The sequence below is a fragment of the Lampris incognitus genome, chromosome 10, assembly GCF_029633865.1.
Source record: "Lampris incognitus isolate fLamInc1 chromosome 10, fLamInc1.hap2, whole genome shotgun sequence".
Classification (NCBI taxonomy): domain Eukaryota; kingdom Metazoa; phylum Chordata; class Actinopteri; order Lampriformes; family Lampridae; genus Lampris; species Lampris incognitus.
Window position 1 is genome coordinate 10,207,258 of NC_079220.1, and position 27,363 is coordinate 10,234,620.

Below are 27,363 nucleotides of genomic sequence, written 5' to 3' on the forward strand. Positions count from 1 at the left end.
AACCTTTATTGTGATAGAATGCAACCTGTGACAGCAGGCAGGTTGCAGCTTTTATCTCATCTGTCACCCACATATGTTGCACAATGTCCCGTTTTTGGTGGCAGCATGCATCCTCGGGGTTGTGGTAAGCGGAGGAGTGGGCTGTGCACCAGCAGTGAGAGTGACACCTGTGATCACATTGTTCTCGCAAGGTGTGAGTCATCCCATTCTGAGTCACTCTTTCCATTTTTTGGCACAATAAATACATTTTCTTGCGTGAGTTAATGTAGCTTTCATCGATTAAATTTTTTTTTATTAAGTAAACACCAAATATATTCTTTAACATCTTAACAATCAACCCGGGGTTTTGCGGATTAACAGCTTCTGGAGAGTGTGAAATATCTCTAAGTCATACCGTTGGATATGCATTGTATTGACATTGATTTTTCTGATGTCTTTATTTAACAATATTCTAGATGAGTGTTTGCTAGCTTTCAGTGACTCATTACAAGAGCCAGAAAGTTTTGTTGCCAAAATCTTATTTGAGGTGCAATGACTGCATCCATGTGGCAGAATGGGGGAAACGACTGGGTAGGGGGAAAAAAAGGAAAGAAAAGAAATCAAGACAGATTGAAAGCCTAAAAAAAGAAAAAAAAGAGAAGTTAAGATTATGTGTAAACTATTTTCTCTGGGGGTGGCATGGTGGCGCAGTCGCCTCACAGCAAGAAGGTCCTGGGTTCGAGCTCTGGGGTAGTCCAACCTTGGTGGGTCATCCCGGGTCGTCCTCTGTGTGGAGTCTGCATGTTCTCCCCGTGTCTGCGTGGGTTTCCTCCGGGGGCTCCGGTTTCCTCCCACAGTCCAAAGACATGTAGGTCAGGTGAATCGGTCGTACTACATTGTCCCTAGGTATGAATATGAATGTGTGTGTGTGTGGGGGGGTGTGTGGGTGTATGTGGGCCCTGTGATGGCCTGGCGGCCTGTCCAGGGTGCCTCCCCGCCTGCCGCCCAGTGACTGCTGGACTAGGCTCCAGCATCCCCAGGATACAGTGATAAGCGGTTCAGATAATGGACAGATGGATGGATGGATGGATTTCCTCTGGTCCTGCTGCTTTATGACAGGCCACATTTGGGATCTGCATCACTCAGGCGGACTCTCATCACCACAATCTAGTTCTTTCTCTCTGTGATATGTACAAAGAAAAACATCACAATTATAGATTTCTTTGCCTGGCTTTATTTTAACAGTCAAAATCGTTAAAACGCTCACTCTTTCCGTATTGAACCCGGGGCATGGCCGTGACTGCGCCGCCATATGGGGCGCCGCCCCCCTCCCCCGTTTACTTTCCCTTTAATACATGACGTAATCGTGTTCAACCAGTGCTCTAATTTGTGTCACAGCTCCGCTGGAAGAAGCGGGGCTATTGTGGGAACGGGGACGTCGGCGCTTGGTTGTCGGGCCAGAAAATGGAGTTTTTGATAGGCAATCCATTCAGCACACCGGTCGGACAGCGAATAGGTGGGTTGTTTATTGAACGTAATCGTTTATACGTTGTGCCTTTCGCGTTAAGGGGGCTCATTCATTACGGCTTCGGTCTTCTGCGTTTAGCGTCAACAGTTTAGCCGTTACCGTTGCGGTCGGTCTTCGCTGCTGTTACCCGGGCGCTCATTAAATCGGGGTGTCGGCGGGCGGTGTTAGGCGCCATTTGAACGCGCTGCTTAAGCGACATGAAAGGCAAGAAGAAAGTCCTCGTTATAGTCACGAAGATTGACAGTGAGAGAAACAGTTAATTCCGTGATTGACGCCGTCGTCGCACAATCGGAGTCTAGAGGCGGGACTTACAGGGCCGTAGTGCGCAAACCGATTGGTGGGGAGTTGTGGGCGGTTCCCTACATCTGTGTCACAGTTGGGCGGGACGAAAAGTTGCCCGATAGCCGCATGACCCAAATTTGATGGAAAACTCAACGGTAAAATAAGCCTAACAAATGGGTTCCCCCTGTGGTTTTTATTCGCGCTTTAACTGATTGGGCCACAAAAACACTTTGAGGGAAAAAAAAAACTAAACAAACATTTTCAATCTGTAGCTGGTGTGTGCGAAAACGGTTTTAATTCGTTCAAAATTAAAATGCCCCCTATAATCAGTGACTGAGATATTGATCACCTTGGCTATCAGATGTGACGTCACCGTATAAAAGCTGCATCATAAATGTTGCAGAGTGTTTTGAGTATCTTCCTTTTTATTTGGAGTGTTGGGTTTATGACTCACCAGCTATGTGTGCTGTGCTTACTCCTCATAGAGCATGCAACCAGCTCCAGTCTCCCTGCAGAAGACTGGGCCCTAAACATGGAGATCTGTGACATTATCAACAGCTCGGAGGAAGGGTGTGTGCACCATTTATTGGCACATGGGACAAGTTTGTCCTTTGAAATGAAGACTGGGTAACACTTTAGTATGGGGAACGTAGTCACCATTAATTAGGTGCTTATTAGCATGCAAATTAGCAACATATTGTCTCTTAATTGGTCATTATTACGTACTCATTAATGCCTTATTCTGCATGGCCTTATTATACAACCAGTAAGCCATTAACTATGAGTTTTCCCTCTATAACCTCAGAATTATTGCTTATTAGTAGTACCATCTCAATATGCTTTGCTTAGTATGGACTTTATAAGGTGGTAGTACCACAAGAAGAGTTATTCTCCCTTACTAACACTTAATGAATATGGTCTGTTCTTACGTAACAAAACACAAAACTACAAGTGTTCATAGCGTTAAATTACTCTAAATGAAGTTTTTGTTACTTAGAATATGTTCCCCATACTAAAGTGAAATCTTGATCATTACTAATTCACTAGTAATTAAGTTTTTTTATGTTCCCCATACTAAAGTGTTACCGAAGATTGCATTCTTGTCTGTCAGTGGACTGTTGGATGCTGATGGTCAAAAATTCTCTGATTTCAGACCAAAAGATGCCGTCAGAGCGATTAAAAAGAGAGTTGTTGGGAACAAGAACTTCAAGGAGGTTATGCTGGCGCTGACTGTGAGTGTGTTTTTTCCCCGGTACCCCATAATTCTCCTACCCGCCGCCTTTTTCCTGCTCCTGTTATTTCTGTCCACATGTATAAATTCGGTTCTCGAGACCCGGTTCAGGTTGCAAGCTTGCTAGCACAGTATGGGTTTGCTCTCAGATGCATCTTGGTCAAGGTTTTAGTCTCGGATATGGCTTCTTTTTTATACTGTGGCGCTTCTGTGTCTGTTAATCTCTCTGCTTATCTTTAATCTCATCGTCTTACATTATCCCGGCTTCAGGTCCTGGAGGTCTGTGTTAAGAACTGTGGCTTTAGATTCCATATTTTGGTGTCCACCCGTGAGTTTATAGAGGGGGTGTTGGTGCGAGCAATTATACCGAGGAACAACCCTCCTTTGGTCCTGCATGACAGAGTGCTTAGCATCATACAAGTGAGTAATTCAGGCATAATACAGTCACAATTCAATTCAAAGCTTTTTTTTGTGTTACTTTTCATTCATGAATTTGGATATGTGTTTTTGTCTTTGTGTTGCACTGCTATGGGCTGGGGGAAACGATGTTTCGTTTCGTTTCATTTGCGCAGGTGCATGAAATGAAATGACGGAGTGTTTCTGATTCTGATTTCTGATTCTGATGAAGTGTGTGAGCCAGTTTTCTCCTCAAGTTAGGGTGTAAGGAATAATTTCCACATTGTTGTAATGTAATAATCAGGGCTGAACAATATATTGTTTCAGAATCGACATCACAATATACGCGCGCAATAGTCACATTGCAAAAAAGGACGCAATGAAAGGCAAATTGGGCCCATCAGTCATGTTCGGCTAAAACTTGTTGCTTGATAGAAAATGAATTCTAGAGGTGTCAGATTTTTTTTAAGACTACTCTTAAAGAAAAATATTGAAGCACATCTGACAAATACTATAATTTAGTCTGATTTAATGACTTCTTGAACCATTTCCGTATTTCCCCCATCTAAAATCATCCTTATCATTGGTGGAGTGATAAAAAAAAAATTGAAAATGGAGCTTTGAAGTTAAAATCTGCACATATCTTATGAAATTCTTATGCATTAATTATGTGTAATTTTATTCTTTTAACAAAAATATTGCAATATTGATTTTTTTTTAAAGTTTGTTCAGCCATAATATTAATTCAGCATATTATGCCATGACGCCCAACTTGGCTTCAGTTTTTAACAGGAATTAGGGTGCAGCCAATATTCTGTCTGCCGTGGTTTGAGCCTTATAAAAAGGTTTTGTCTCTTACTTTTACTACCTAATGACAATCTGGTTTTTGACTTTCGAGGCGTGGGCTGATGCATTCCGCAGCTCACCTGATCTGACAGGTGTGGTGTCTGTGTACGAAGACCTGCGAAGGAAGGGGCTGGAGTTCCCCATGACTGAACTAGATGCCTGCTCACCCATCCACACACCAAACACGGTACTAAGTGTTGCTGCTGTTGAAAGGACAAGTGTCAATGCTTTACTAAAGATAAACATCTGACTGCTTATCTTGCCAACTTCCTACAAGCATTCCTACTGCTGTTCTAATGGGTTCTCCTTCCATTTCACTGTTAACTTTCATACTCACCATGCCTCTGCTGTGCTTATCAGAGTTTACCTCGGAACGGTCCTGCTGTCATTCTGTCAACTGCACCCCCTTCTCCCAAACCTCCTCCCATCACATCCCAGCCCCCCGAGCCAAAACAGAACCAGGAGGAACCCAATGTTTTCACTCCCTTCCAGGTGATGGGGCTTGTCACGCTACTGAAATGGGTGGCGCAACAGACCGTATGAATGGTATAAGGTTAAAGGGAAAATTCACCAATTTTCAACCTTATCTCTGTCTGTCTGGGACAGGGATAGCACATGAAAAACACCTGCAGTTGTTCTCGATCATTTCTGCATCTCTGGGGTGGCAGTAAAGCCGAGTTTTTTTCCAGCTGCCAAGTGACATATCACGACATCACTTGCCGGCCGGAAAAACTACAGCCTAGCAGGGTTTCTAATCCTCTAATCTACTCTAAATGCGCTGTACAAAAAACACATCCTCATTCTATCAGCTAAGCTACATTTCCAATGGTGGAAGTGACGTCCCACAACACAATGCAGAGAATTTTATGGACAGCTATACAGAGGCTCGCACATATGCAATGCATTCTGGTATGTGTAGGCGCTGTGTGAAAGACTGTAAGCAGGAGATCACCGATTTTTTTTTTCCATCAATATAGTACACAGTGAGGACTTTATTACTTCAATTGATTACATTACTCATCAGAACTGATTGCACATACACAAAACCATTGGTGAAACTTCCCTTTAAACACTGATGACTGTCATTTGCATGGTGACTGATATTCACTGTCAAAATTCAGCTCAAAAGCCTCTTTTCATTGGAGCTTCTGTGTTACTTGGTTAGTTTTGGTTTGAATCTCCCACATTTAGAAAATAGATGGCTCCCTTTCCAAAGAGTATCTTGATGTTTAATCAGTAAATGATATTGGCACCATCGATAGGTGAAGAAGCTGAAGGCAGACCTGGGATTGGTGCAAAGCAATCTCACCTTGATGTCAGACATGATGAGTCAGCTAGATCCAGTCACAGCCAAGCATACAGACATTGAGTTGCTTCAGGTAAAATAAGAATCTGGATTCACAACTTTATTGTCCATTAATGGTGTCAAAAATAGGAGTGTTACACTCTCTCTCTCTCTCTCTCTCTCTCTCTCTCTCTCTCTCTCTCTCTCTCTCTCTCTCGTACTCTGGCTCTAATTCATGTGGATGTCATTGAGGATAATGTGTACTCTGAGAGTAAAAGGGTGTGGTGCTCAGAAACCATTGCCTGTCAGTAATCATGTGTTTTCTAAAAATGTGTCATGCCAGCTGAAGCTTTCTTACCCATTATTATTGTGCCCATCACATTTTCTTTATCTCCCCCTCTTGTTTACGTCAATAGCAGTTGTACATGGTTTGCAAGGAAATGCAAGACAGGATAGTGGAGCTTGTCCCCAGACTCAATGAAGAGAAGCTGATTGAGGAGTTACTGTTTGCCAATGATGAAATGAACACCACTTTCACTCGCTACCAGAGGTATTATCCTGCATTGTCATCTTCATCCCACCTAGGACAATAATTTAACAAATTATGGGGATGATCATTTCAGATTTAACATAAATGACCTCTATTCTTTCCAGGTTTGAAAGACACATGACTAATAATAAAAACACAACCGAAAAGGTAAAGAAAATGCTCATTATATAAGACTTGGTTGTTACGATTAGCTTTCAGCCAAAAGCTAATTTACTCACACTTTATTACAAGTAGTTGTGTCAGGCCAAATTGTGTCCGGGCTGCCAAAATGTGTCCGGGTGACGTCATTGCAATGCAACCGTTGTTTCGTGTTTAAAATAACATTTTGTGACCCTTTTTTTGGGTTGCTAGCTACCTAGCTAGCTTGTCATTGATGTCAAAAAACATATAATAGCAAATACTGGACATTTCATTTGAATGGAAAATAAGTTTATAGAACTTTTTTATTGAAAATCTCATCTACGCTACATACGTTAGCTAGCTAGTTTGCTAGCTAGCTAACACGGTGATCAACCAGTAGATGAACTTTCGCCTAAAAGTATGCTTTTTTGTGCTTTTTAAAAAAAATATCCTAATCTAAACAATTGCAAGTCGAATATAAAAGGTGGCCCTGCGCAAGTATTGTACGGTGTCGCTACAAAGAGTACACTATTAAACCTGCTTTTGCCTGCAGTATTACCACTCTACGAACTACAGCGAGAGAGGAATGTCAGGAATGCGAGCTGTCACAATTGCATTGCAATGACGTCACCCAGACACATGTTGGCAGCCCGGACACAATTTGGCCGGACAGTTGCATTACTCGCTATTGCTCTGTTTCACAGAGCCCCACGTATGTCAACATAACTGACATTAAACTTGGAATGAAGCCTGACAACCTGTCAGGGACTGCAGCACTTTCCACCAACAGCTGTCTCACCCAATCAACAGTTGAAAGTGTGTCGAGTCAAATGGCAAGACTAAGTAAGTACTCACAGCATCTCTGAATGATTTAACAATGTCAAGCAAGAGCTGTGTATGTGGAAGTGTGCAAATGTGCAATCTTGCATACATGCATGTATATGTTTATAATGATTATTACACAATGAACTGTAAAATTCTGTCTTTTAAATGCTCTCTTACAGATACAAGTGGAACTGTTCACATGGATAGATTTGCACAAAGAACAAACACCTCACTAACCCACCATAGACAGAGGTACCGAAATATATTCAACAAGTCAGACACATAGTTTCTGTCTATAGGTTTCTATTGATTCTGAGCTCTTTATCAAAGATAGGTTTGATTGGCAACTAGGATTTCATTTGCTTTCCATCCATTTCTAAAATGGGCTTTGCTTTTTCGTGTATGCCAATTGACTATAAGTTTACATGACCATTAACTGGAGAACAAACCTGTATTTCAGTGAGCAGAGTGAAGGTGTTGTGGATAACCTGGCTCGAGCTTCGCACACCAGGCTACAAGAAACTGGAAGGGTCGGTAAACCTAAATCATTATTCAAATTCTTCAGCCATATACATTTTGTTACAAGTCCCTTATTAATTGCCACGATTGGTTGGTCTTCGTTCAACATTCAACTATTGAAACCATGTCAATGTCAAATTGACCCATCTGGGGGCGTCCGGGTAGCATAGCGGTCTATTCCGTTGCCTACCAACACAGAGATCCTGGTTCAAATCCCCGTGTTGCCTCCAGCTTGGTCGGGCATCCCTGCAGACACAATGGGCCATGTCTGCAGGTGGGAAGCCGGATGTGGATGTGTGTCCTGGTCGCTGCACTAGCGCCTCCTCTGGTTGGTCAGGGTGCCTGTTCGGGGGGGAGGGAGAACTGGGGGGAATAGCGTGATCCTCCCACGTGCTGCGTCCCCCTGGTGAAACTCCTTACTCTCAGGTGAAAAGAAGCGGCTGGTGACTCCACATGTATCGAAGGAGACGTGTGGTAGTCTGCAACCCTCCCTGCATCAGCAGAGGGGGCGGAGCAGCAACCGGGACGGCTCGGAAGAGTGGGGTAATTGGCCGAATACAACTAGGGCCAAAAAATGGACTCATCTGATTTTATATAACTTTTCTAGCTTTCGTAGTAGAAGAGGCCAAAGAGGAGCAACACTCACCCTATCATACAAATATATAGAAAGCATGACATTTTGGCCCCTATAGCCTTAACTGTGTCTGATGAAGGCCATTGGGACCGAAACGTCGTGCTTGACAGTGCGTGCTGCTGAACCTCTTTGGCTTGTTTTATGTTAGTTTTCTGAAGGCAGCACCTCGACTCCCGTTGTTTGAGCACAACTGATATATCTCTAGCTTGTGGAATGAAAGCGAAAGTTAGTGTGGGTAAAAAAAACATCTCCTGCACAATAACGCACTAACACCGGCAGCACCCTACAATTTGATCCTTTCTTCAAATATCTATATGACCCACTTTGATCAGACTTGGCTGATAGTCTTATTTGTAGAGAAATTCACTGTGTGTCTGTACTTTTTAAACACTAAACACTCAGAATTGAAGGAGTGAAGGGGAGAGAAGTCAGAATCAGAAAAATACAAGTGAAGCACGCTCGCCTGAAATGACCTTAGCAGTATCACGTGGCCGGTGTGAGTAAATGGACGTAAGTTGGGCGTGTCTCTGCTTTGCCGTGCAGGCCGCAGTGAGGCTGCAGTAAGCACAGACCTTCTTGGCCTTCATCTAATTTTTTGTGAACCGTTAAATATATCGTCGAGCTGCATCTTAACTTGCTTTAATGTGATTAGAAGGCTGTGCTTTGTGTGATCATTTCCTTGTTGTGTAACTCTTAGTCCTCTGAAACTACTTTGTCTGTGTGTCAAGGATGACAGCCCAGCCTCAACCCGCAGCTCGTCACCACAGTTTGAATGGATGATTAAAAGGGGAATGGTGGGTCTGTTGGTGGCAGAAGTGCAGCAGTCTGCTTTGCCAAAAATGTGTACTTGTTTCATGTCGGTGAATGCCTTTAGACTATCCGTCTCATTTTTATAATGAGGTCGCCATATATTTTGGTTGTGGTCTCGATAGCTTCTTTTTTTTGCTCTTTTCGGTTGGGCTCTGTGACATTCTTTTGGATTTGTGTGCTAGATATCGTTTGACTTTTTTTTGTGTGTGTTTGCATGTAAGTTTATGGTACATGTTTTGCATCTGAATTCCTGCACTCAAGAGTTGTACGGTACCCCGTTGCTTTGTCCTGATACGCTTCATTGTGGTTGCCCCCATGATTCCTTTGGTAAGAGAAATCCTTCCATTTAACCGCTTTGCTTATGGACATGTGGGTTCATTTTTTCCCCCCTCTCATTTGGGCATGGTCCTTCTCTTTTGGTTTTTGGAGAATTGTGTGGTTGTTGTGTACATTGAATACCGGTAAATAGTTGCCTCTTACTTTTCAGATTCCTGTCAGCCAGTCTACTATAATGGATGATATTGAGAAGTGGCTGGCAGTGGATGATGAGGTGAGTCAGTGGTTGACAGCATTTGCTCTTCTTATGCAAAGCCTGCAAGCTAGCGATTTTATTGAATGCAATTTCCCATGCAAATATTTACCCCTGCGTAGTTTAGCCTGAAAAACCAGATGAATCTCACATGATTCATCTGACTTACACGGTTATTGGTGATGCCCTTATGCCAAAAGCTATCTGTACATCCAGTTATTGCTGAATGCTTTTTTACACACACATACAGACACACACACACACATATATATATATATATGGGGCAGCATGGTGGCACAGTGGTTAGCGTAGTTGCCTCACAGCAAGAAGGTCTTGGGTTCAAGCCCTGGGTAGTCCAGACTTGGGGGTCATCCCGGGTCGTCGTCTGTGTGACGTTTGCATGTTCTCCCTGTGTCTGTGTGGGTTTCCTCCGGGGGCTCCGGTTTCCTCCCACAGTCCAAAGACATGTAGGTCAGGTGACTCGGCCATACTAAATTGTCCCTAGGTGTGTGTGTGTGTGTGTGTGTGTGTGTGTGTGTGTGTGTGTGTGTGTGTGTGTGTGTGTGTGTGTGTAAAAAAGCATTCAACAATAACTGGATGTACAGGTAGCTTTTGGCATAAGGGCATCACCAATAACCTTGCAAGTCAGATGAATCATGTGAGATTCATCTGGTTTTTCAGGCTAAACTATATATATATATATATATATATACACACACAAACACTGGAAAAACTTGTGTTTTCTGCGCAGGATGACGACTTTGGGGATTCAGATGGTGTAACCAGTGAAGGTGACCGTCTCTTATCTTTTTCCTTGTTGACTGTAGTAAATCTTTTGTCTGCCATCCTCTCATTTGCTACCACACCTCAGTTGAAGAAGTTACTCCATTCATCCTTGCTTTCTGTTCAATCCTAAGCCTGCTCCATTTTCCATACAGAGTTTGATAGGTTTCTGGCAGGAAGAGCAAAAGCAGCAGAACGACTGCCGTCACTGAAAGCCTCTTGCTCAGACGCCAGCAACAACCAGCCCTAGAGGTCACCGTCCTCTTTCCTCTATTTACATCCTCTGTACTGGAGAAGATCCTGCTCCATAGACTGAGATGGAGGGAGATCTCGTATAACCCGAATAACACGCGCTGCAAGCCTCTGACATGAAAATGGGGATTGGCTGCCCTTATTTTGAGAGAAGATACCTTTTGAGGTTGACCACTCAAAGAATGGTTTTACATTATTGTATCTATTTATATGTAGAATAAGTTATTTGGGACCAATGCTACTTGATAAAGTACATTCGTTCTTTCCCTAACACTATTATGAGGGTCTTTCCATGTAGGGAATGCAAATATTTGCACATTTTCTATGGTTTTATTCCTGCTGTCGGAAGAAGTGGTGGAGAATATTGTTACAAAAAAAAGCTTCTGTATTGCGCTGATAAATCTCAAATACGGCAGGTGACATAAAACACGGTGCGCATCATGAACAGAGTCGTTAACTGGAAATATTTATGTGAGAGAGGCACAGCTGTTGAAGGTGCTGTGTAATATTGCAGCTTAAAATGACGTGTAAATAACAGTAACAGCTGCTGAGTTGTGCGGATTATGACAAAATAAACAGTTTACCCACCACACACACACACACACACACACACCTGCTGTGTATCTGCTGCCATTCTGTTTGAACTGGTTTGTGGGTCTTGCTTTGATTTGTTGTCCACGATGCTGAAAGGTAAAGGTCTGGATTCGTACTGCATTACACATAGCACCTCTGAACGGCGAAAGGATTTGATACTCATCTCTAGCAAAGTCACTGAAAACTGGGATCTTAACTGAAAACTGTATACGAAAAAAAAAAATTTCATCTTAACATGAAGAGTCTGTAACAGGTCTTACAAAATATAGCGATAGACTACTGCTGTAATAAAACTCCCGCAATTAATTGAGAATTGCCTGTTGTGTTTTTTCCCTGCTGGAGGGACGGGTGGAAGCTGAACAGAGTGAGTGAGGTTGCTCCCCACATATCCAGTTCATTGCTTTGCATATGGAGCACTGGCATGCAAACAAGAAACACCAGATACACCCGTCCGGTAGTGTTTCCTCTGCCGTTCTCATTGAAAATGTGTCCAGTGGGGTGTCGTTTTGCCACGGTGAAATGTTAGTGTCTGTAATCCCTGAAACATTCTCCTGTAACGAGTCACAGGCGCTGGATATTTTGTTGCCCCCCCCCCCCAAAAAAAATTAATCACTATTGAGGGCCACATGAAACTCAACATGGCTTTGGCACAACAGCTGCGTTGGTTGAAGTCAAATTGTAAACAAACAAAAAAACAAAAAAAAGCCAGTTTGTGGGGCTTTTATAGTGCCACATTAAATCATTTCCTTCATTTTGAACTGATTTGTACACTGGCCTGTGCTTAAATTGATTTGTTGGCTGATTTGTACACTGGGTGGTACATAAATGACAAACTTGTAACGCATCCAAGTACCGAGCGGGTTATCCAGAGGTCTTAGCATATGCAGTCAAATAAAAAATAAATGCAAGATGGGGGTTATACATGTGGAAATGAAAATAATTGGAGATAAATGGATGTGAAGCATATCTGGACGCGCTGCAGTTTGCCTCAAAACCTCACTGGTCGTTGTCTGTCATAATTAAAGGGACTGACATATCCGATCATCTCTCTCTCTGCAGGGAAAACAGGGTCCCAGTAAACCCATGGGAACTGTAGCAAGTCCCCTGGGGGGGGGGGGGTGAGCGTGTAGTCGTTGTGTTGTCACGTTGGGGGCTGTAACACGCCCACAAATCGCCCTGCAGTGTGATTGGACACTAAAGCCCCGCCGCACTGGTTTGACATTTTCATTGGTGCCTTGGCGCCACGCCGCTCGTGTCTAGATGGTAAATCAAGGGTTCCCATTTAGTCTTTTTTTTACGAGACCAGATCCTATTTATGTGACAACTTTAAAACATTTTTTTTTAAAAAAACGTACAACATTGGGAAACATTCATAATACATCATAACACTTTTACTTCGCGGATGCTCAAAGGTGCACTTCAGATGTTACAACAGCAGATGGCGATGTAGTTCATGTTAGACGCCACTCTGTAGGGCTAAGGAGACGTCGCCCTCATTTATGACTTAAAAAGATGACTCACAATAACATGCGTACTTTGTATAACTGGTAAATTAATTCAAAACGGGATAAGCGATATGAACTTAATGCCCCGTGACGTCTAGTCGTGCCTCTTCCTCCACGTCTCTTGGCTGGGCCGGACCACCGAGTCGGGCGAGACCGGCTTGGATTTGACTGCCTTCATCTTTGCGGTCTCCTCCAGTCTTTTCCTCTCCTTCTGACACTTCATCAAGCAGTCTCCGCACAGGCAGCTCTCCCTGACCAGACAGAGGCACTCCACCCTCCTGACGGGACCCGGGTCCGGGGGGCGCTCTGGCAGGATGGGGTTACCCTGGATGTTCACCCTCTCCAGATGGTGGAGCTTGAGGAGGCAGCCTGGGTAGCGCGTGAGCCGGTTGTCGAAGAGCCCGATTTGCCGCAGCTCCTTGAGGGCGCCTATGGCGGTGGGCAGCGTGTCGAGCTGGTTGAGGCCCAGGTTCAGCTTTCGGAGCTTCCCCAGCAGGCCCAGCTCACCGGGGAGGGAGGAGGGCGTCAGGCGGTTGTTGCAAAGGTTCAAGTTCACCAGGTTCTGCAGACGCCCGATGGCTGCAGAGACGCGATCTAAATAGTTGCTGTGCAGATCCAGAAAGTGGAGGTTGACGAACTTGCCGATGAAGTCGGGGACCTCTGTGAGCAAGTTCCGGCTGAGGTCCAGCTCCTCCACGCCACGCAGCTCCAGGATGCACTTGGGCATAGTGGAGATGCCTTTGTTACTGAGGTCCAGACGTTGTTTACCGTCCACGGTTGCCATCAGGCAGTTCTTCGCCATTTTAAGGGTGATCTTCTTACCGCTGGCCTTGCTGTCGCTTTTCTTCTTCCCCTCGGCCATGTCGCAGCACCAGAGTCCGTCCGCTCGTCTTAAGGCTCCACAACTACTGCAGCACGTCGCTCAGGTCGCCCACCATCTCTGCACCACCGCCAGCGACTTCTGCGCCGGGAGCAACGGCCGAAACACGTGACGTCACGTTAACGTGGCTGACCGCGCCTTGCCTGTCTGTTTTTGTTTTGTTTTGCCCTCTTTTTTGCCTCGCTTGTCTGTCTGTTTGTTGTCCTGTCCCTTCACTGGCATGCTAAAGTGACAGCAACTCACCAGTGACGGATTTCCGGTGTTTATCAAACTGTTTTCCCTGTCGAGATCTGTTTCCCCTAGCAACACGAAAGCGTTCGCATGGAAACAGGTTCGCTATCGGTTGCGATTAGGTTAGGTTAAGGTTAAGGTTAAGGTTAGGGTGAGGTAGAGGTTGAGGTTGAGGTTGAGGTAGAGGTAGAGGTAGAGGTAGGCGTAGGCGCCTGGGTGGCGTGGCGGTCTATTCTGTTGCCTACAAACACGGGGATTGCGGGTTCGAATCCCCGCGTTACCTCCGGCTTGGTCGGGCGTCTCTACAGACACAATTGGCCGTGTCTGCGGGTGGGAAGCCGGATGAGGGTGTGTGTCCTGGTCGCTGCACTAGCGCCTCCTCTGGTCGGTTGGGGCACTTGTTCGGGGGGAGGGGGAACTGAGGGGATAGCATGATCCGCCCACGTGCTACGTCCTCTTGGTGAAACTCCTCACTGTCCGGTGAATAAAGAAGCGGCTGGCGACTCCACATGTATGGGAGGAGGCATGTGGGTAGTCTGCAGCCCTCCCCGGATCGGCAGAGGGGGTGGAGCAGCGACCGGGGCGGCTCGGAAGAGTGGGGTAATTGGCCAAGTACAACTGGGGAGGGAAAAAAGGGGAGGGGGGATCTCTCTCACACACACAAAATAAGGCTTGAAGTTAGGTTACGGTTAATCAAGCATCCCGGTGTTATACTGAACTCTGGCTATGGGGAAACAGATCTCAATGGGGAAACAGAGTTCGATACAACGCTGATTCTTAGTGAACCTTTGTATCAATCATTACTATGGGCAAATTTGTGCGTATACACCCATGGGATTTTTTAGCCCCGGAGTTTGTCTCAGAGACCAGTAACCTATAGACACCGATTGGCTAACACTGATGTCTTTGCAGGCCTGGGCGATTGATTGCTCGTTGCAAGAGGTAGACAGTAGATGTCAGGAGGAAGGAATTACAAATAACCGTCATGCTTCGCTACTGTCTGACATACAATTATGAGGGCTAAAAACTTCCATGGGTGTTGCACAAATTTGCCCATAGTAACGATTGATACATGAGGCCCGATCATTTGGCTGAGCTCAGCAATAGGAGCCGGTGCTCTCAAACGCTCTTTATTTAGTACCACTTCTGGCTTTTATAATTCAGCCAAATTTAGCAATGTTCTGGCCTATGATTGGTATGTTTGCATATATATATATATATATATATATATATATATATATATATATATATATATATATTGTAGCAAACTCGGGGGGCAACCACAGGAACTGCCGCAGTCGAGACGCGTACCCGTGTCTCCCGCTCCGCAAGCGACAACGTTAACCAGTCGACTAAAGGGTCCGACCCGTTAGTCAAGGACCAACGTGTCTACTTATTCATGCACGTTACAATATATATATATATCACTTAAATTATTCAATGTAATTCTACTAAATCTTATAATTTCCAGAATACCATAATTTTACATTATGTCTGATATAAAAACCTTAGATATTGTAAAAACATCGAACGCATGTGTACACGTAGAACAGCGCTATATAAAATGTAGTCCATTCACCATTTACATGTGTATTCCACCCATCCATTAGCCTATCCGAGCCGCTTATCCTGCCCTCAGGGTGGCGGGGCCGCTGGAGCCTATCCCAGCAGTCACTGTGGGCGGCAGGCGTCTTGTGTTGGCGGTCGGCGCAACATACAGAGTCTCCCCATGCTTGGCTCTTAATGTTATTACCAGCTTGGGAAGTTTCTGGGTCGTATCTAACAAATACTTAATAGGATCGTCCTATTATTCTGTTATTCTGTTGTATTAACTTACAAAAGAAAGAAAGAAAGAAATCGGCTCTCAGACAAGAGCCGGCTCACATAGTTCACTTAAAGGAGCGGTGTCAACACCGCGGTCACGACATCCACACTTAAAAAATGGATTGCGCGTCTACACTGCTTTATACAGTAACCCGTTCACTTCTACACAGGCTTATTTGACAAGTTCCATAAGAATTAAATCAAATTGTTATCAGCAAACTCCACAATATTCTCGTACAACACGTCCACAAGTACCTCTGTAATGATTCTCGTGCTGTTCTACCGCAGCATTTTTAATAATTAGATGCGGAAGTCCTGTGTGTACGTTGTTATCAATTGCAGATATGGAAAAATTTCCATAAAAAAAAAATCCAAATCGATTGTTTTCAGCAAACTCCCCATATTCTTGTTCAACGTGTCCCCAGGTACCTCTGTGATGATTTTCATGTTGTTTTACCACAGCATTTTTTTTAATGATTAGGTGCTAAAATCATAACAAAATCCCCCTCATTTCTACTTAGACAGATTTTAAAACATTCCATAAAAAAAGCAAATTAAATTGTTATCAGCAAACTCCACCGTATTCTTGTACAACCTGCCCCCAAGTACCTCCATGCTGATTTTCAAGTTTTTTTTCTGCAGGGTTTTTTATTTATAAAAACTAGAAGCTAAAATCATAACAAATTCCTATTCAGTTCTACATAGGCAGGTATAACAAATTCCATAAAAAAAGCAACTCTGTACAGAGCTTTGCAGAACCAAAAGGCTCCAGTATTTCCTCACAAAAACATACGGGCAAACCCTGAAAGTGCCACAGTTCAGGTGGAGGTTCATTTTATCTGCAGGACCTCACACAACAGAGAGGTGATGATGCAGTGCAGCAGCTGCAGTACCAACCCATTTTCCACACAAAGTTTTGGACACCACTGCAGAAGAATGGAACTGTGAAAACTGTACAAATTAAGAAATTTTTTTGCATAAAATTGTATGAAAAGGTTGATCATGGGGCAAGGGGGAAAAACTACTTAACTTTCACATTGACATGGCCAAAGTGGGCATTGAAGTGGGTGTGATTAGCCTTTGGTGAATATAAAAAATGTGGAGCTAACATACTGCTCTACTGAGTGTTTCTTGTTAGCATTTGATATGATGCTGCACAATGAATATTGCTAGGGTATTCATGGTTAATTGGCAAATATACAGTTACTTTTACAGCCTGTTATTTTGTACTACAAAGTTTACCTTTACCTCTCTCTCTCTCGCTCTCACTCTCTATTTATATATATTTGTATGATTTATTCATTTATTTATATACTATTATATATGCACACACATATCAGTGAATATTCATGGTAATGTTTAAAATTAGTTTAAAATTTCATTTGATTACTTCATTCACTAAAAGAAACCCACACGATATGACAAGTACTCAATCTTGCTGTAGCAGCAGTTATGCTGTTAGAATAACACCTACTTTTTATGGGCCTGGTGGGTTTTGCGGTCTCATAATTCCAAATTGTCACCCAAAAAATGTCTAAAGTTCGTATTCAGCAAAGAACTCAACTACTTTGAGTTATGTTGCAAATTTATATTTATTTTAGTCGGTTGGTTTTTAGTCCGTCTAGCTTATATTTATCTTATTTATTTTTTTATCTGAGAGCTGTTGTCCATTTATAAGCGGTGATCTTGACGAGGCCAAGAATGTGTTATCATTTAACTAAACTTTGTAATAATAATACATTTTTCTTATTTGCAAAGAAATGTCACATTTGGCGATTATTCATAACAGGTGTTGAAAAAAAAGAAAAGAAATGAAAATCCATCTGAAAATAGGCTGATGAATTTTTAAAACGTGCCCACGTTACAGCAGAATGGGATACCGTACAAAGAAACGTAGATGCGCAATACGATTTTCTACGTGCTGGCGGCGTGACCGCGCCCTCTCCGAAGTTTAGACGCGCGCGAGCGCGGGCCCGATTCGCTCGCGACCGACACATCGCCACAACCTCGCCATGTCTCTGCGATCGGCCGTGCCTCGACTTGTTAGCCCGTTTAAAGGGGTTTTAAGAGCCTCGGCGCAAATCCCGAACCGGCAGTACGCCGCCGTGGCGGAAGCGAGGGCGGTTCTGGAGCACGAGCTCGACGGGATCCGGGCGGCAGGGACGTGGAAAGGGGAGAGAATTATCACGTCCAGGCAAGGTCCCCAAATCAGCGTGGACGGCAGCCGTGGCAGTGAGTAGCGACGGTGTGATGCGGACGGCCCCCCCCCCCCCCGTGGCCTCAGAGCGGATCCCCCCCCCCCCCGAATGTCGACATAGTAACCGATTTGGCGGAGAGAACAGATGGACGTCACATGCTCCCGCCATGTGCTGGAAACCTGCCCAGTGTGACACGTGTCTCTCCTCTGTTGTGGCAGTGCGACTTTTTTTGTGCGCCTCTTGCCGGCAGGAGTCGATGCGCTCTCGCGCTTCACTCGCCGTTCGAGCGCGGCTTTGCCGATCGTCGTCTCCCGTCCAAAATAAACGCAACTCGTCTTTCGTCACCGAGAATAGATTTCATTTCAAAAACGTTAACTAACTCGTTTTAGGTCGCCTTGAAATTCATTTGGCTAACCGTTACCAAAGATACCACCACGTGTAACTCGTAACATCCAAACACGGTTAAGCTAATTCGTTCTGTAAATAAAGTGTTGTAGTGTGCCGTATCTGCTGTGGCGACCCCTAGCGGCGGCAGCCGGTAGTAGTACATTCAAACTGTGTAGTAGTAGCTACTATAGATGTTGGGTAATAGTATTAGCAAGGTGGCGGGTGTTGACGCTTGTGCATCATTGTGAACATTATCCAGAGACTGACGGTGCTGGTTTATGAATGGGCTGTTGACTGCATGCCATGTGCTGTCATGTGTTGAACTCCGCTGGACACCGACCTCACTATCCAATGTTTATGTAGTCTTTTGTCACCCTACCTTCCTCTCTGTGTGTTGTTGGCGTAGGTTTCATGGGTTGCAGCCCAGTCAGACATACAAGCTCACAGAGGCTGTTGCTGTTCTGTGCTTTTGAGTTGCTGGCTGGACAATCGGCTCCACTGAGGACATAAAACAAAAAGATTGGCCTGCTAACCTGTGGTTTTCTGTGCCACCTCACACTCATGACACTCACTCTCCCTCCCTCCCTCCCTCCCTCTCTCTCTCAGCCATATTGAATTTTTGTGCAAACAACTACCTTGGTCTATCCAGTCACCCAGAGGTGGTGCAGGCCGGGATTGATGCTCTCAAGACCTATGGTGCAGGACTGAGCTCTGTCAGGTTCATCTGTGGCACACAGGTGTGATGGCCTTAACATTTTTCAATCAGCACATTTGTCTGATCCATGTATGTTAAAATACTATACAATATCTAATATACCTACGCCATCTCACTTATTGTGATGTGATCGACAGGGTATTCATAAAAATCTGGAGCAGAAGTTAGCAGAGTTCCATGAGCGGGAGGACTGCATCCTCTATGCCAGCTGTTTTGATGCCAATGCTGGGCTATTTGAGGTGCGTGATTATTTCAGCTACATCTTTGAGGTCACAGTTGTTTATTTTCGAACTCAGCTGTTGTGATTGTTAGACAGGTCAATTAATGGTTATCACCTGCACCAGAAAAATTCATTAGTGTCTGTGTAGCTCAGTGGTCAAAAATCCATGCTTGTGTACTTGCAGTGTGTCCCCTAGAATTCTTTGCAGCAGCTGTGCTGTATGTCCACGAGCATGCGATGCCGGCCCATATTCCACATGTTGGAATAGCTTAAAATTTTAGGGGGGGGATTGGGGGTCGTCCTCCAAGAACATTTTATGTTGTTTTTATAAAAAAGAACAACACCCAAAAAGCTTAAAGACAAAACTTGCCAAAGAACTCCACTGGGGACCAATTACAACCATTACATCTGGGAAAAGTCATTTAGTTAGTTTTGATGCTCTCCACATTGATTTTACACTCATTTGGCTTAGGTGGTGCCCAAAACGTCTTGGGTGCTGTGCCTAAGCCTTATACTTGTAGGGACGACCCTGTACTACCTATAAATTTAGCTAGCCTTACATAGCAGCCAAAAAACGTACCGTTAGCCTTCCCTGCTCAGCTTCCAGACCGTAGTCTGAAGCACAGGAGAGATGTTTGCTCGGGCTAACCCCCTTCACTTTTCCAGCAGTTTGGGACTCGACAGACAAGCCTTTTCTTGGTCTTGAGAAGCTGCAGCTTTTATTAGCTGACACACTGTTAAGTCTGTACTTGTCTGTGAATGTTCTCATTCATCCTGGTCATGGTTATCCAAAGGAGTTGAATCAAGTGCAACTGGATTTGGTATATATCCGTGAAGACGTTTCGCCTCTCATCCAAGAGACTTCCTCAGTTCGTGCCTTTCTGACTAGACCAAGCTAGTCTGACTGGCTGGTGATGAGACTCAGACTCAGTCAGACTAGCTTGGTCTAGTCAGAAAGGCCCGAATCTGGGATTTAATGCACTAGTCGATGACTCGAAACAATTCCACAATGACATGGGGTGCTGTCGTGAAAATCATTAGTAGCCCATTGATATTGGTAATTTAACAGTTCTGACGTCGCCTCATAACCTGTGCTGCTTGTCAACCCACATCTCACTTTCCCGTCATTCCGCTCTCTTTCCTCTTTTCATGACGCCTGTTAAAAACACTACTGTCTTGAAATAGTCCCTTAAGACGTCATTGCTCGTCTTTCACTGTACACCAGGTTCTGTTGGGCCCAGACGATGCTGTCCTGTCTGATGAGCTGAACCATGCCTCCATCATTGATGGGATCCGGCTGTGTCGGGCCAAGAGGTTCCGCTACAAACACATGGACCTCAACGATCTGGAGACCAAGCTCAAGGAGTCCCAGGTAAAGCAGCAGAAAAAAGTGCCGTGTAGGAACCTCTCACGGGCCTCTCAGCCAAACAGGATTTTACTGCTAAAGGCTGTACCCATAATCAGTCATAATCAATATCATGTCAAGTTTTGTTATGCTCACTTAGGACACGTTGAATCGTTTTTAATGGTGAAGTCTAGTCTCTCCTGTTGAGTGATAGATTATCCAAAAACCAAGGGCCTCACTGTTTACATAATGAACCGTCCTCTAAACCTGCAGAGAAAGCAGTTTCCGCTCTATTTAGCCACTATGACTCCTTTCAATGTGCTCTTCCTTTAAAATTATGCAATGGCTCTTTAAGCATCAGTCTTTGCCTTATTAGCCGTGCATGCATTTAAGCAGGTGATACTCAACCATGTGTCCTAGAGCCGTGTGTACACGGGTTTTCTGTCCAACTCAATACTGCATCAGCTGATTTCACTAATTAGTAGGTGTGTTAATTAAGTGTAATAGACCATGTAGTGTTGGGACCGCTCAGGTTGGACGGTTTGGAGACAAAGCAAGAGAGGCAAGATTGAGATGGCTTGGACATGTGTGGAGGAGAGATGCTGAGTATATTGGGAGAAGGATGCTGAATATGGAGCTGCCAGGGAAGAGGAGAAGAGGAAGGCCAAAGAGGAGGTTTATGGATGTGGTGAGGGAAGACATGCAGGTGGCTGATGTGACAGAGGAAGACGCAGAAGACAGGAAGAAATGGAAACGGATGATCCGCTGTGGCGACCCCTAACGGGAGCAGCCGAAAGTAGTAGAGACCATGTAGTGTTCAGTTTGAAAGAAAACCTGCATACGCATGGCCCTCTATGGCACGTGACTGAGTAGCTCTGCACTTAAAGGTAAAGTTCACCGATTTTCAACCTTATCTTTGTCCATCTGTGACAGACGGCGAAACCACATGAGAATCACCTGCAGTGTTCTCAATCGTATCTGCATCCCTTGGGCGGCAGTGAAACAGTCTTTTTTTTCCCGCCCGCCAAGTGACATATCGCGATGTCAGTTGGCAGCCAGAAAAACTACAGCCTAGCGCACATTCTCCTTCTCTCGGCTAAGCTAAGTTTCGGATGGTGGGAATGACATCCTGCATCATTAATGCAGAGGATTTTAACGATGATGATACCGAGGTTTACACGCAATGCTGTCTAGTACATGTAGGCACTGTGGGGAAGACTGTGTGCAGGACAACACCGATTTCTCTGTCAATATAGTACCCAGTGGGGACTTTATTCATTCAGTCAACTGCATTATTCATCAGTGCTGATTGCACTTACACAAAACCATCAGTGAAATTTCCCTTTAAGTGTGTTTTTTTCACTTCATTTTATGTCCTTGGTGCATAAAAATCTGTCCCTCTGAGGCCATTGGGGGATGTAGAAGTGACGTATTGATTATATTGTACAAGGGCTAATTCTTTGCTCCACTGATCACCCTTGACCCTCTTTACTCCCGCAGTCATCTCGTATGCGTCTGGTGGTGACGGATGGAGTGTTCTCAATGGATGGGGATGTGGCGCCCTTGCAGGGAATCTGTGACCTCGCCGAACAGTACGGAGCCATGGTCTTCATCGATGAGTGCCACGCCACTGGCTTCCTGGGTCTCCGGGGCAGGTAAGTGAAAGTGAAGAATTCAAATCAGTGATTCAAGGACAAAGGTCAGTGTGGTCAGTAGTGTTTGCATGTGACACAAAAGGTATTGCAGACTTAAAGCAAAAACTAAACACATTTAGTCCATACCTGTAGAAGATGAGACAGATATGGATTGTCCATCCATCCGTTACTCAGGGTCACGGGGATGCTGGAGCCTGTCCCAGCAGTCATTGGGTGGCGCTTAATGATGAACAGGGCTCCAGATGGCGACTAAAACGGTCGCCAATGCGACTAACTTTTTAATTTTGCCACCATTTTTTCCCCTGCCAGTCACCACTGGCCACCATTACCCACAAGCCAAAAAAAAGAAATGCCCACCCGATTTGTTTGTGTACTGAACTCTCCATCTACCTGACCCAGCGTGTGAACCCCTGTACGGTTTCCAATACATAAACTTCTCCGCGCTGCTGTCCTACGGTGGTTGAAGCGTCAGCTGTATAGGTGAACAGAAACAGCGGTCGAAGATAGTTTAACGTCACGTTTATCGGGTTAAAAATGTGAAGTGTTGACTGTATGAACGGTGTTTCATTTAGTTCGATGGAGTTTGAATTTGGAACTTAGATGTAGCTAACTGCGTAATTAGCTAACCTTTTAGCCAATGTTGGCCAGCTGCCAAGAAAACAAAATGTGCAGACGAAAAACAGACTTTTCTCACCCCCTGCCTGTCCGAACCCAGCCTCCTCTACATCAGATGTCGAGGTGAAAGTGAAAGTTCTCAAGTGACATTTGAGTCGTCCCAGCCCGATTCAGTCGGTGTGCAGTCCTTTACAGATGAGGATAACCAAGTGTGGCGAGCGGAGTCGTCCTCTCCCTTCCCTGCGGCTCCCATCCCTAGCGGCTTGGCTGCAAGAGTTGGCCTGGTTACGTTATCACAAGGGGAAAATGTGCTGCACATTTTGTGCTCGAGTAGGACAAGAGACCGCTGGTAAAACAGAGTTCATGAGCGGTTCGAGTCATTTTAAAAAAGAAACCGTGACGAAGCGTGGTGACAATAAAGACAACATAAGAAACGCCGGGGATTGCGTCATGGCTCGGCCTGCTCCAACACAGCTGATTCAAATGATCGACTCGGTACGAACTCCTGAAGCTGCTTCATAACAAACGGATCATTTAAATCAGGACAACACGCAGGACAAGTGGTCCTCCAGGAGGAGTTTGTGAAACGCTGGCATGGACTATGGAAGGCAGAGCAAATGAAGGCAGACGGTACAGAGGGAAAAGACCAAAGCAGTGTGAGGCAGCCCTTTAACAATGTAGCATATGACATCACTATATTTTGGCTCCTGAAAAATTGATTTGGCTCCTAAAATATTTTTGGTCTAGGAGCCTCCTGGATGTTTTGTTTTGGGTTTTTTTTTTTTTTTTGCCTGGAGACCTGATAAATGTCTTATGCTAGCCTCAATTATCAAGAGCTTCGCTAGACCTGTAGTCAGTAACGTGTCATAATTATGAGAAGATAATGTTATGAGATGGACTGATAATACTGTTCAATGGTTTTTGCAGAGGAACAGATGAGCTCCTGGGAGTAATGGACCGAGTTCACATTGTAAACTCCACCCTGGGAAAAGCGCTTGGAGGAGCAGCTGGTATGCCTCCTTCTGTTTGACTGATTTATAGCATAGTTTGGTTACATAGATATCCCAGCTCCGAACACCTCAAGAACTGCCGCAGCTCAGGATGAGTCTCCGCAGACTCATCTTGAGAAGACTATCGTGTGATTTTAACATCTTTCTCTTTTGTCTTTTCTCTTGTAAGGTGGATACACTGTTGGCCCTAAACCTCTGATTGACCTGCTTAGACAGCGCTCACGTCCATACCTGTTCTCGAACTCCCTCCCCCCTCCCGTGGTGGGCTGTGCCACTCGGGCCGTGGAGCTGCTGCTCGCGTCTAGTGAAATCGCAGAAAGCATGATAGCCAAAACAATGAGGTGGGTTTTTACAGGGGGAGGAGGCAGCAGACCTTCGTGCCTCGGTGTATGTGGGGAAACGCCCACTGGTAGCTTATCAGTGTTGTCCGTTGAAACCCCTTGTAACAGTTTGGGTGGTTTTTTTGGGGTTTTATTTTTGCTGCTACTGTTTTTACTTGAACTGAAGAGTTGCAAGCTTCTTTGTATGATGGTAAGATTCCTGAGTCTGGGGGCCGATGAAACCACTCACAACCCATCATTTGTCTTCGTAGAACAAATGCTTGCAAATCTAAAAACAACACCGCTTTCCCTTTTGAGACTCTTGAGCAGTTACTGACTCCCCCGCCGTCACACACAGTGGAGTTGTGCAACTGTTGACACAGGCCTGCTGACAAAAGCAAACGAGGCTTTCTTGAATTTGTTATTTGTGCATAATGCATGTTGGATAACGCAGCTGAAGGGGAACGCGATAAAACGATTTGGAGGTTGTACTTGGAGGTTGGAGGAGAGTGGAGGTCGTCCCTCTTGTATGTGTGGGAGAAATAATTTTCGTTCTTGTCTCGTTTGTTGACCTTGTCCCTCCAGATACTTGAGAAAAAGAAATGTCAATACACCCACAGCTGCCTGTAGGCCTTATTGTGCTATTGTTCCCTGATCACTGGAGAATGTATTTGCACAGCATTTCTTTTTAGATGAAAACAGTTTTTTATCGCTTCATCCACCATATTGTTTAAAATGGAAATTTGCCCTCTGGCCTCCGCTCGTTTAACTAAACCTCGACCCTAGCAACACATTTAATCATATCCCCTGTGCTGCTGAGTATTAAATAATATTGTATCAGCTACTCTGTGGTGGCTAGGTACACCCTTCTAACAAGTGTGGGCTACGCTGAAGTCTTTGGTGTGAGACTGAATCGCTGGCGGCTCCAGGACTGTTGTTCTACAGCTGATCCTGTGTGTTTTCGCCTTTCTTCCCACTCAGGTTCAGACACAAAATGACCCAGGCGGGGTTCACCATCGCAGGCTCGGCACACCCCATCTGCCCTGTGATGCTAGGGGATGCACGGCTTGCCTCTTCAATGGCCGACGACATGCTGAAACATGGTGAGACAGTAATGAATACCTTAACGGTCCTCTTCTTCTGCTTAACTGTTGGTTTTGAGAACAGCTGATAATATATATGAAGGGTTTCGTGCTAAAATGACATGTCCGCTGTTTGAGAGTGACACCTTTTAAAAATGATTGCCATCAAATCAAAATGTCTAGTTGAAGTTGTAGAACAAAATGAATATCGTAATCATACGACGCAAGCCATTTTATTTTGTTTTTATCATGGCACCATCAAGGTGGTGCTGTGGTCATAAAGAGGAAAATGTAGGTCAGTCAGCTGACTCATGTCACTCATATGGTTGGTATCGGTTCCATGACATCACATGATAGTATTTTTAGAACTTGTTGTAATTAGGGTCCATAAAATCAATTCAGCAGCTATAACTTTTATAATACAAACAATTCTTGTAAATTGTACTGTAAGTAATATTTTTACCTACGTACGCATGTAATACAGTAGAATCCAAGATTCCAAAGATTTCATTTTCTAACCAGAGTAGCCTAACATTAATGTGTTCCCCATGGAAATTAAGGCAGTTGATAGTAGAGGGAGACAGAGAGAATTTTATTAAATAAATTGCAAATCTTTCTTTTGTAACTGAGCCAAAACATTTCCATAAATATACAAAGGCACAGAATCCATACATGTCAATTTTGTAATCAGTATTTTTGAAGTGGTGAGCAGTGAACCATGAAGAGCAGCGTGTTTTCTGGTTGATATATACAATATTTGGGAGGAAACCCTTCAAATGCATCGACACTTGTACCTAGAAATTGATATTTAAAATTCCAACTTAAGGAAAACATTCAGCGAGCGCTCGTCTCATGCACAGAAACTGGCCGTTTTCAGATGGTGCGACTTACAAATGCAGTAACACGTGTCAACCGGTAGAGGGAGACATGTTACTTTAATTTACTGTCCTGAGCTTATGATTTGGAGAACTGGGAGTACCTTAAATAACAACCAACTAAATTAAACCATGCAATAACGGTCTACGGGTCATAATTTCTTTCGCTGTGATTCAGGTGATTTAGTTGTGAATTACAGTTGTAATATAACTTTTTTTTTACACCTTTCTATCCTCCACAGGAATATATGTGATTGGGTTCTCCTACCCAGTGGTGCCCAAGGGCAAGGCCAGAATCCGTGTCCAGATCTCAGCTGCACACTCGGATGAGGACATAGACCACTGTGTTGACGCTTTCATCCAGACGGGCCGAAAGCATGGAGTTGTATCTTAAGTGTTACAGAGGGAGAAGAACCAGATGGATTTAGCAGCCAGCAGCCAAGTAATTAAAAACAAACCGAGGTGTTTGCCATTGCCGACCATACAGACTGTTACAGGGTATGGGACTGTTACTTATTAGACCCACGAATGATGTTGAAGAAAGATATGCCACGTTGACCGGTCAGCTGTGGTCAATGTTATTTTTGTGTTTGTGCTTCTAAGCTTAATAAACAACTTTTGCTAACCAAGTTGAAGTCAGGGTATTTTGGTGGCAAGCTGTATAAATTGTTGAAGCGAGTGATTAATATGTATAGCCTGCAACAGGAGACACAATATTCCATTTAAAAATGTTAACATGCAGTCAAGAGAAATTCTTAATTCCCTTACTATGACAGTAAAGTGTAATCAACAGGGTTAAAGTGCATTTCCTTAATAAACACAGAAGTTAGTTGCGTTGAATAAGACTTAATAAATTGTACGATAAACGTGTTGTCCTGTGTCGCTTGGATCCAGATAAGGAGGGTTAAAGACCTCAGCGATGCCGCTGGAAAAGAGTGACGTCAGAGGGAGAGCGTTTTCACCGTTTGAATCTAAACACACAAACCACATTTTATTTCCGTCTATGTTGCAGTGTTTCGGTTGCCCATCAGTTGTCACATGACTTAAGATTTTTTTTTCTTTCCTGTTTTGTGTTTTTCTGTGCAATTGCTTCTGCAGCGATTTTGTTTTGAAGATCTGGAAGCGTGCAAACCCCAGACTTGACCAAGCCAGCTGGTCTGATTTGTAGTAACTCTTTGTTCCCACTGAGGAATGTCTGTAAAGCTACCATATCTTGGTTCCACGGAAAGAGTCAGTGGTCACTTGGATTGTCCTATTGCTTGGCCGCAAATACAGTTAATATGATGCAAAGGATGCGTTTGACATTCTGTTGGTCAGTATAAAAGCCAGGATGTCTCG

At 44.3% G+C, this 27,363-nt stretch overlaps 3 protein-coding genes across 4 annotated transcripts; 2 read left to right on the forward strand and 1 right to left on the reverse strand.

Moving 5' to 3' along the window:
• The first annotated feature begins 1,283 nt into the window (after positions 1-1,283).
• tom1 (target of myb1 membrane trafficking protein) lies at positions 1,284-11,457 on the forward strand. Of its 2 annotated transcripts, XM_056287999.1 has the most exons (14): positions 1,284-1,495; positions 2,275-2,359; positions 2,943-3,021; positions 3,291-3,440; positions 4,315-4,449; positions 5,525-5,641; positions 5,964-6,097; positions 6,202-6,244; positions 6,922-7,060; positions 7,222-7,294; positions 7,503-7,572; positions 9,493-9,555; positions 10,286-10,325; positions 10,473-11,457. In XM_056287999.1, the coding sequence occupies exons 1-14, from the start codon at positions 1,444-1,446 to the stop codon at positions 10,565-10,567; spliced, it is 1,275 nt and encodes a 424-aa protein (XP_056143974.1). In that variant the 5' UTR covers positions 1,284-1,443; the 3' UTR covers positions 10,568-11,457. The 2 variants fall into 2 exon arrangements, with proteins under 2 accessions (XP_056143974.1, XP_056143973.1); XM_056287998.1 differs by lacking the exon at positions 10,473-11,457 and having other exon boundaries at positions 10,286-10,457.
• Positions 11,458-12,762: 1,305 nt separating this feature from the next.
• Positions 12,763-13,530, reverse strand: LOC130119235 (leucine-rich repeat-containing protein 18-like). The gene has a single exon (XM_056287680.1). The coding sequence runs from the start codon at positions 13,528-13,530 to the stop codon at positions 12,763-12,765; it is 768 nt and encodes a 255-aa protein (XP_056143655.1).
• Positions 13,531-17,567: 4,037 nt separating this feature from the next.
• Positions 17,568-26,875, forward strand: gcat (glycine C-acetyltransferase). Its single transcript, XM_056288000.1, has 9 exons — positions 17,568-17,835; positions 18,795-18,925; positions 19,041-19,142; positions 20,349-20,495; positions 21,969-22,123; positions 23,666-23,748; positions 23,918-24,089; positions 25,050-25,171; positions 26,268-26,875. The coding sequence occupies exons 1-9, from the start codon at positions 17,616-17,618 to the stop codon at positions 26,417-26,419; spliced, it is 1,284 nt and encodes a 427-aa protein (XP_056143975.1). The 5' UTR covers positions 17,568-17,615; the 3' UTR covers positions 26,420-26,875.
• Positions 26,876-27,363: the final 488 nt, after the last annotated feature.

Excerpts from the sequence above, each read along its gene's own strand:
- gcat (XM_056288000.1), top strand. The coding sequence starts at position 17,616 with ATGTCTCTGCGATCGGCCGTGCCTCGACTTGTTAGCCCGTTTAAAGGG. Across the intron at positions 17,836-18,794 it reads CGTGGACGGCAGCCGTGGCA|CCATATTGAATTTTTGTGCA; the intron begins GTGAGTAGCGAC and ends TCTCTCTCTCAG. Across the intron at positions 23,749-23,917 it reads AGCGCTTGGAGGAGCAGCTG|GTGGATACACTGTTGGCCCT; the intron begins GTATGCCTCCTT and ends TTCTCTTGTAAG.
- LOC130119235 (XM_056287680.1), bottom strand. The coding sequence starts at position 13,530 with ATGGCCGAGGGGAAGAAGAAAAGCGACAGCAAGGCCAGCGGTAAGAAG.
- tom1 (XM_056287998.1), top strand. The coding sequence starts at position 1,444 with ATGGAGTTTTTGATAGGCAATCCATTCAGCACACCGGTCGGACAGCGA. Across the intron at positions 2,360-2,942 it reads ATCAACAGCTCGGAGGAAGG|ACCAAAAGATGCCGTCAGAG; the intron begins GTGTGTGCACCA and ends CTCTGATTTCAG. Across the intron at positions 7,295-7,502 it reads CTAACCCACCATAGACAGAG|TGAGCAGAGTGAAGGTGTTG; the intron begins GTACCGAAATAT and ends CCTGTATTTCAG.